This window comes from Andrographis paniculata, unplaced genomic scaffold, assembly GCF_009805555.1.
Source record: "Andrographis paniculata isolate CXL003 unplaced genomic scaffold, ASM980555v1 Contig46END, whole genome shotgun sequence".
Classification (NCBI taxonomy): domain Eukaryota; kingdom Viridiplantae; phylum Streptophyta; class Magnoliopsida; order Lamiales; family Acanthaceae; genus Andrographis; species Andrographis paniculata.
Window position 1 is genome coordinate 2,661,166 of NW_026137580.1, and position 9,561 is coordinate 2,670,726.

Genomic DNA, 9,561 nt, shown 5'->3' on the forward strand with positions numbered 1-9,561 from the left:
AAATTGATTCTTAAGCATTCAAAACTTGTCAATCTGATTTAATACGAGTTAAGCGATCCCGGTATAATCAACCTTGTCTGCTCAGTGGGGACTCTTTTTTTTTTTTTTATATTAGGATACCTTCAGCTGAAAGGTGCAATTTTTTTTTTTTTTTGCATCACTCATTATATTTCTCGATGGGTCATAGAGTTTCAAACATTGTGTTAAGTTCCAATAACAATAGGTCCTCCCCGCTTCGCTCGCATCGCTTCTCAAACCATATTTAAGGACTTCTTATTCAGCTCATATAAACACAGTCAAAAGTTCATTTGCTTTATTGAGTATGGAAAAAATGAAACGAATGGGGCACTAACATTTTCAATTTATATCAACGGATACTTGGTTTAACTCAAAATTCAGACTACTGAGTAAGTTGAAGGAAAAATTACTAAGTTCAATGCTCTCAAGTAATCTAACCCTACTCTAAAACATATCGAAATCCTAACTCAGTAATGTATTTTTCTCATAATGAAGTAGGACAGAGAGAGTATATTATTGTGATACCCCGGAGTTAGGCTGTTGCTTGGTCAATTCTCGTGTATGATTGAGTCGATATTAGGCCATCTGAAGTTGATTAGATGCTAAATGGATTGAATAGACTACTAATTTCAACAATGTATACATTCATATCCGGGGGCCTACTGAAAGAACTCTAGAGTTAAAAGTGTTTGTCCTAGAATAATTTCTTAGGATAAGTGACCACCGGAAAGTTTCCCAAGGTGCCATGAGTGAGGACAGAAGTGCGCTAGAAAGATCCGTATTGACCTATATGGTAAGTTTACAATCCCGACACAACCGGATTTGCACGACTAGATTAGATAGAGATTAAATTGATTAAATAGAATATTCATGTCAACAATGTGCACATTCTTTTTCGGAAGCTCTACTGAAAGAACTTCAACGTTAAGCGTCCTTATCCTAGAATAATTTGAAGATGGGTGTGACGGTCCTTGAGGTGCAACATGGACGTTGCATTCTAAAGTGGGGGAGGATATGATACCTCTGAGTTGGGTTATTGCTTGGCCAACTCCCGTGTCCTTATCCTAGAATAATTTGAGGATGGGTGTGACGGTCCTTGAGGTGCAACATGGACGTTGCATTCTAAAGTGGGGGATGATGTGATATCCTTGAGTTGGGCCGTTGCTTGGGCAACTCATGTGTGTAGATGAACCGGTATTAGGCTATCTGAAGTTGATTAAATGTTAAATGAATTGAATAGACTACTCATGTCAACAATGTGTACATTTCTATCTATTAGCCATACTGAAAGACTTTTAGAGTTAAACGTGATTGCCCTAGAGTAATTTAAGGATAGGTGTTGGAAAGACTTGCAGTAGATGATGTTGAGCAATGTGTCTTGATCCGTCGATTTGTGTTTGAACTGCTGGTGAGATTAATGCTCGTTCTTTATAGAATAAGCTAGAGCAATTGTATGCTTGGAACACTAGGAATCAAATGTTTTAAATTTTCAAAGTATAAATAATAAAATTATAAGTAGATAAGATTATTTATTATAAATATATTATGTATACTTTTAGCGGATTAAAAAAACAAAAACAAACAAACAAATGAGCATAGTATAAGAGAGATAGAATAATATTTTGGTATATACCTTTTCCCAAAATATTGAAGCAATAGAAATATATAAAAAAAAAATAGAATCTTGCTCAACTTACAATTATACTAAAACGAGGGAAGTTTGTCTAAATTTTAGCAACAACATCCACATTCATTAATTTGATTTTACTTTTAAAAATAAGAGAAAAATGGTTTTAATTACATTTATAAATGAGGAAAATATTTCCCTATTATATGCCCTTTAAAAAATTTATAAATCAATAAGCAATGAAGATATACAGTCTTTGCTTCTTATCAATCTTTCTTGGTAATTTTAGCATTTCACTAAAAAAAAAAAAATAGTATATTTGTAACGGAATTCCGTTCCTAAAGTTCACGTAGCTAACGTAATTCTATTTCTAATTCCGTCTCTAATATCATTAGTAACAGAAAAAAAAAGTGAATTTAGAAACGAAAAAATCCCGTTACAAAATTGATAATTTCTTTTCTCGGGAAATAAATAATTGTTAGGAATTCATATTCATGATTATGTGAGCTATGTGAATATTTGTTTGCAGGTTATCATCACGTCTATGCAGTGCACTATGATTACTCATTCACACAAGAGGTAAGTGGTTGAATCATACAATGAAATTATAGGTTTTTTCCAATTTATGTTGAAAATAAAATAAACTTAGATTATCAGTTAATAAGATGAGTAAAGAACATATTAATGTTGTATTGCTTGTTGGTTTGCAAATTATTAGGTTTAAATGTTTAAATTGTAAAAATATGAATTGAAGTAGTTATTTGATGCTATATAATTAGATGGTAATGTAAAATTGATTTTTATTGTAATATGTAAACAAATAAAATATATATACTTAATTTGATTTTTTGAAAAAAAAAAACTAATGAATTAGTAATGTTTGAATTAAAAAACTCACAAACAATTAGAATCATTTTTCTCAACCAAAAATATTCTACTCCCTCCGTCCTCCAAAAAAAAATGAGTATAAAAATGGCGAAAAGGAAAGTAATTAGTTAATGAAATTGATATTTTTGTACAACCATAAAGTAGGATCGTCTTAACTTTTGAAAGATAAAATAATTTTTCTCGTATTTCTTTATATAAAATCTTTAATAATAATATCAATATTAATTTGGCTTATATTTTCTTTTTAATGCACAATATAGGGGGTACCCATTCAATTATTCTTGAGATATAGAGAATTTTAAATAATTTTTTAATAATTTTAATTTTGAAAATTTTCATCATTCAACTGAGGTTATACGTACGAACATATTTAATGATATAGGATAAACTGTAGAATAATAATCTATAACTTTAATAAATTCAAAAACTTCAATGATAGATTTCAAATTATTTGATAAAATTATTTGCAAATTTTTAATGGTGAAATAAATTATTCTAAGACAACATCATGTACGTTATATAAGGATTTTAATTTATATAAATTAAATAAAAATCAAATATATTATTAAATATTTTTAATTATATTATTTGAAAGTATTTGAATATTAGGATTTGGAATCAAAATCCCAAAATTTTAAAGAGTAAATAATTTTTTTAATATCATAAATTAAAAATAATAATAATAAAATAAAAAAAAAAAGGAAAAAAAATGTATGTCCAATAACTACGCTGTCAAAATTAATCTTTAATTTGAAATAGTATTAACCTTAAGTTTGAAAAATGTATGTGTAATAATTTATCTGTTACAATTTTAGGAGTCTTTTAATATTTTACAAATATCAAATAAGTCTATAAATATATAAGAGGCATTCTATTCTCTGATTGGTCTCGGGCGGAAGTCTCTCTCCCTTAAGCTGAGGGCATAAAGTCAATGTTGAATTATAAACAGATGTTTTGTTTATTATGAGATTTTTTCGATATTTCATTACACATTTTATATAAAAATATATTATTTTTCTTATAAAATATTGCAAATTCAATTACTTTTAAACTCAACATAAAGTTGAAATAAACAACACCAAAAATTACTATAACATGTATTTGGATGAATATGTTGATGTGGTCACTTCAAATTTGACGTATATGCTTAATTCTGAATAAAAATATTTCGTAAATTAAAGCATTAATGTTAGAATATGAAACTGAAATTCTTTTATTTCAATCATAAGAATACATAATAGTAATATACAAATCGTCTAAATAAGACGAGAATCCTGCGAATGTGTTAAATAAGATCACTGCCATAACTATAATATATTGCTTCTAAATATATTTTAACAAATTTGCAGTGTTTGGATAAACCTCAACCGCCTCTATACAATGGAGGCATAATTGTGAACTCACAATTTAATAAAGGATTAAATGGATGGAAGACGTACGGAGATGCAAAAATTGAGCGCGCCGAATCTGAAGATGGCAACACGTACATTATTGCCACCGCAAGAAGGCAACCTTTTCATAGCTTTTCCCAAAAAATCTACTTGGAAAAGGATAAATTATATTCGTTTTCCGGTAATTTATACGATACTAATAAATATTTTTTATAACTATACATTGCTACCTCCTGAATTAATATTGAGTAATTGCTTATGGTTGGTATCTAAAAATTATATATATATATATATAGCGTGGTTACGGATAAGTGATGATGGCGAAACAACAACAAGCATCGGAGCTATAGTGAGGACACGGAGCGGTAGCTTCCAACACATTGGTTGGGTCAATGCTCGACGCGGATGTTGGTCCATGTTGAAGGGTGGCTTTCTTGCCAATACTTCTGGTCACGCCCATCTTTATTTTGAGGTTCTTCCTTTTTTATTAGTTTGGAAAAATAATATTTCCTCCGTCATTCAAATTTATACTCACTTTTCTTTTCAACTGTTATAAAAAAATATTATCACTATTTGTACTTTTTTTTACTGTAAAATGAAAAAAGTAACGATTATTATTCATTTTTATTAAAACTCGTACTGGTTCAAATGAGTACACATTTGCACGACGGATGGAGTAATAATAATGATATTAGTAATAATATTGTGTTGTAATTAATTATTGCAAAAATTATTAGAGCAATAATAGGGAGGTTGATATTTGGGGGGACAACATATCACTACAACCCTTTACGATGGAAGAGTGGCAATCCCATCGGCAAGAGAGTGTGGAAATGGTAACCAAATTAATGTTACGATATGATATGATATGATATGATATGCCGTATTAGAATACTTTTAATAAATTAAAATAATAAATATTATTTTTATTATAACATAAATATACATACATTAATTGCAGGTGCGCAAGAGAAAGGTGAAATTCCAAGTCCGAGATCAAAATGGCGGAGTCTTACAAAATGCTTCTGTATCCATAAAAGTAAAACCAAGACGATCCAATTTCCCCTTTGGATGTGCTATAAATGGAAATATTTTAAACAATCCGGCTTACCAGAATTGGTTCTTCTCAAGGTTTAAGTATACCGTCTTCGAGAACGAACTCAAATGGTAACGTGCACTCTCCCCTCTTTTTATATGTACCGAATTAAATAAGCATTTCAACCTAGACATCACATAAAATATATGTATCAACTACAAATATTCTATGTTAATATAATACCTATATATATATATATATATAGCTTGAACTGATATTACATGGTAATATTTCATAAAACATACTCTCTTTATCATCCAAATTTATTTTCATTTTTTTTTTTTCATCCAAATTTATTTTTGTTTCTTTTATTTAGTGAAAAATAACCATTTTTTCTATATTTTCTTTACCCAAAAAATTAAAAAATTTTGTTTTTACCTATTTTTCTTAAAATCCGTAAAAATATTTATAAACTGTGGATTGATATTATATAGTTTCAATCCATATAATATATTGTATTAATTGAAACTATTTAATGTGTATATATATATATATGTGTGTTGAGTTGTTCGTATTTAACACCTTAGCCATTTCCTATATATATGATTGAATTTTCGTCAACCAATTGTATTCTTTAGCCAAAATTACTTATGATCCATTTATCGTTTAAAAAGTTTGTATCACTTCTCTTTATAATTTAAAAATTGCATGAACCTTCTTGTATTTTCAAAATATTGTACAAATTTTTTTTAGAAAATTCTATACAATATTTTAAAATATATATATAAAGAAACCTCATGCAATTTTTAGTCAAGTATGTGCAATATTTTTTTAAAATACGATAGAACTTTGTACAATTTCTAAATCACGAGAGATTATATGTTGATTTGGTGTATTAAGCACCCTAGCCATCTCTTATATATAATTAAATCTTCATCAACCAATCTTATTCTTTGTAATATTGGAAAATGTTTTAGGTATTCTAATGAAAATTCCCAAGGCAAAGAAGAGTATTCCAAATCCGATGCATTGGTCAAACTCGCAAAATCTCATAAGGTGTCGATCCGCGGGCATAATGTGTTTTGGGATGACCCAAAGTACCAACCCTCATGGATCAATGGTCTCGGAAAAGAGGCCTTGTCTTCAGTAGCCAATAAGAGGATGAAGTCGATTATAAGCAGATATCGCGGGCAGCTCATCCATTGGGACATTGTGAACGAGAATTTGCACTTCGACTTCTTCGAGAGCAAGCTCGGTGGGAATGCCATTGCTGCCTTTTTTCAAATGGCCAATAAAATTGACGGTGGGATGATTCCATTTCTTAATGACTACAATACTATCGAAGATAATAGAGACAGCAAATCATCGCCTACAAAGTACTTGGACAAAATTAAGCAAATCAGAAAAGATGGATACAATGGCCCTTTGGCCATCGGGGTGGAGGGTCACTTTAGCATGTCTCCAAATTTGGCGTATATAAGGTCTGCCCTTGATCAACTCTCGTCCGCCAAACTTCCCATTTGGATCACAGAATTGGACGTTGTATCCGGCCCAAATCAGGTTTTTTTTTTCTTTTTCTTTTTTTAACATATCATTTATAATAAATGAGACTCTCTCTGTCCCACTTAAATTGTCCACTTTAGCTTAGGTACGGAGTTTTATGTATTAGGTACTTAGTAAATAGTTAAGAAATATATTAGTAAAAATAATTATAGACTAACATTAAGATGACTATATAGTTTATTTAAAATAAAAAAAAAGTTATAAATTGTGAATTTTAATAAGTGATTAAAGTGTATAATTATAAAATAGGAAAGAACAAATTATGTGAGACGGACGAAAATAGAAAGACTTGACAATTGAGTGGGACGGGGGGAAAGATTTTGGTAGAAAAGTGCATATTATTATTACCGGTTCAGTTACGGTGTTAATTTCTCTAAATTAGCACCGATCAAACATCTAAAAAATAAATATTAAAAGTTTAGATATATAGCACACTATTTAAATTAATATAATATAAATAGAGCACAAAAACAATAAATACATGACATATTCTTACAGAACACATGATCCTGTGATGATTTCTAAATAACATTGATTAAGAGTCTAGAGAACACTAATTAAGAGTTCAAAAAACACAAATGAAGAGTTCTGAAAGTCTCGTTATAAATATAACATATGTTCTTATTTCACATAGCATATGCTATTTGAACTGTTGAACGCTACTTTTTGTATTAATTAGTGTTGTGTAGGAAAATAACACCGTGATTGTCGCCTATTATTATTATTATTATTATTATTATTATATAAAAAATAAAAAGTGATAAAATTAGATCGGGATGCAGGCGAGTTGGTTGGATGCGATTTTAAGAGAAGTGTATAGCCATCCCAGTGTAGGAGGAATCATTCTATGGTCAGCATGGAGTCCCGGAGGATGCTATAGAATGTGTTTGACCGACAACAATTTCAAGAATCTACCAACTGGTGATGTTGTTGACAAATTCAAAGTCAACTTCCTTCCCACCAACGAAATACAATTAACTACGGATTTCAGTGGCTATGTTGAAGCTTCCCTCTTTCATGGTGATTATGAACTTGTGGCCACCCATTCGACCTCTGCTCATCAAATTTCTACAATGCATAAATTTGATGTTTCAGCGGATGTCGATGCTGCTGTTCATTTGGAAATTAAAGTATAATAATTGTACTGAGAATATGATATATAAATAATTCAAGATATATAGTAAATAAATTTCTACAAAATAGAAATTCTAAGTTAATGATTTGAAGTTTAATTTGTGCAAAAATATTATGCATATTTGATAAACATCCATTTTCACATTTCCTCACTAAAAACGTGTGGTAATTTTTGTAATTCAACTTTATTCTCCTGTATTTTTAAAATTTTTCTTTTTATTTTTATTTTTTAAATATAGATACTAGTATAGCAATACTATAATTTAGTCATAATTAAATGTTATAATTATTTATAAAAGAAGTTTTTCACACGTCAAGACTTTGTCATTGCAACATCATACAACAACAAAAGTACTGTGTGTGTAAAGTAAAGCTGCATAACTATTTGCATGGTACAAAACCTACCAGCCTATACTCTTTTGTGCTTAAGAAAATAATTACATACACTAAGATCTTATTATATGTGTACTTTGAAAGATTAAAATTTATTATTTGTATGTGATTATTATACTAATTGTTATGATTATTATATCCTATCTCATAAATAGGATAAAATAATCCCTTAAACTATGATTAAATAATATACTTATAATTTTATAAATAAACACCCATGTAGATAATGTTGGATTAAAAATTCAATTGTACGTGGGTTAAATATAATTATTTGGTCTATCAGTCAGCCTAATTAAGTATTTATCTTAAATGTATTTAGTAAATACGGGTCTCCTATGTACAGAAAATCCGGTAACTTATTAATTGGGTAACGAGGCCGATTAATAATTAGGGATATAAATAAGATTGTGATCTCAACGCAACATCCATTACTTTACATATCTTATCGTGGTAGTAACGGTAGAAACCCGGTCCTCTCAGGAGAGGTTGCGTCATAGACTTGAAGAATACGAAACCCTCCATCGAATTGTAGATCTGAATCCGACTATGCTGAGGAATAAGGTTAGATCTTATTAGCTTTATTTTCTTATCTCAATTATTACAACATGGTAGATCCTGAGCTTAGGATTACATTCCTGATAAGTTCCAACAGATAATATCACCCTGATCATAGTAAACACATCCAAAGTAATTGCTCAAAACTCTATTGTGCCACTTCTCTTACATATCCTATTGGGTTGGCTCATGATGTGTTTTGAAATCTTATTTTTATCTTAACGCACATATATTGCCTTAGTCCGATTGTAGCCCAGTCGAATTTGGCCTAATACTCACCATCAATAAATTGTGGTTGTTCGATATTGTTATATAATCTTGGTCGTCTGATCTGAATTAGTGTTATATTATGTATATGAGTGTATTGTGTCGCTGCTTGAGAATCCTAGATTCATTTCCTTTGTGACGTTTTTTTCTCTTTAGCTCGATTCTTTATCCTCTCGCTTTTGTGGATAGCTCGATAAGGATTCTTTTTTGCGATTTTTCTACAGATTTTAATAAATGAGGCTTATTAATGTGATTGGTGAGAACTTATTGTAGATCCTGCTATATTTCATGCGATGGTGAGGGATCGATCGATTCGGCGAGTTTTGGGGCCATTCTTGACAGTTGGCCGCGCCAGTGCTAAGGTAACCTCCGCGACGTACCTTTTGAACAACAAGGGTGTGCCAGGGGCTGAGCCTCAAACATTTGTGTTTGTTTTTGTGTTTTCTTTCTTAGTTGGATTCAATACCAGTAATATTAGTGAATCTCTTTTAGTTTGATTTTATTTACAAGTTTTTCATCTAAAAATACAACATTGGTACCAGAGCTTCAAGATTTTTTGAAAAACTTGTTTCTAAGCCTTCATATTTCGGTTTTCTTGTTGTGTTTCTCGAAATTTTTGAAGAAATCAGTCTATTTTGCAATTTGTAGTTGTTCTGAGTGTTTTCAAAGATTTTACTCAAAACTCTTTT

At 30.0% G+C, this 9,561-nt stretch overlaps 1 protein-coding gene across 1 annotated transcript; it reads left to right on the forward strand.

Annotated features, from left to right (window-relative positions):
- Positions 1–1,884: 1,884 nt before the first annotated feature.
- On the forward strand, positions 1,885–7,659 carry LOC127252394 (endo-1,4-beta-xylanase 5-like). The gene is made up of 8 exons (XM_051276549.1): positions 1,885–1,924; positions 2,175–2,224; positions 3,883–4,105; positions 4,221–4,396; positions 4,662–4,760; positions 4,886–5,091; positions 5,938–6,520; positions 7,306–7,659. Exons 1-8 carry the CDS (start codon positions 1,885–1,887, stop codon positions 7,657–7,659), a joined length of 1,731 nt encoding a protein of 576 aa, XP_051132506.1.
- The last annotated feature ends 1,902 nt before the right edge of the window (positions 7,660–9,561 follow it).

Coding starts and splice junctions, on each gene's coding strand:
- LOC127252394 (XM_051276549.1), top strand. CDS start 1,885: ATGAAGATATACAGTCTTTGCTTCTTATCAATCTTTCTTG. Junction 2,225..3,882: donor ATTACTCATTCACACAAGAG/GTAAGTGGTTGA, acceptor ACAAATTTGCAG/TGTTTGGATAAACCTCAACC. Junction 4,106..4,220: donor TAAATTATATTCGTTTTCCG/GTAATTTATACG, acceptor ATATATATATAG/CGTGGTTACGGATAAGTGAT.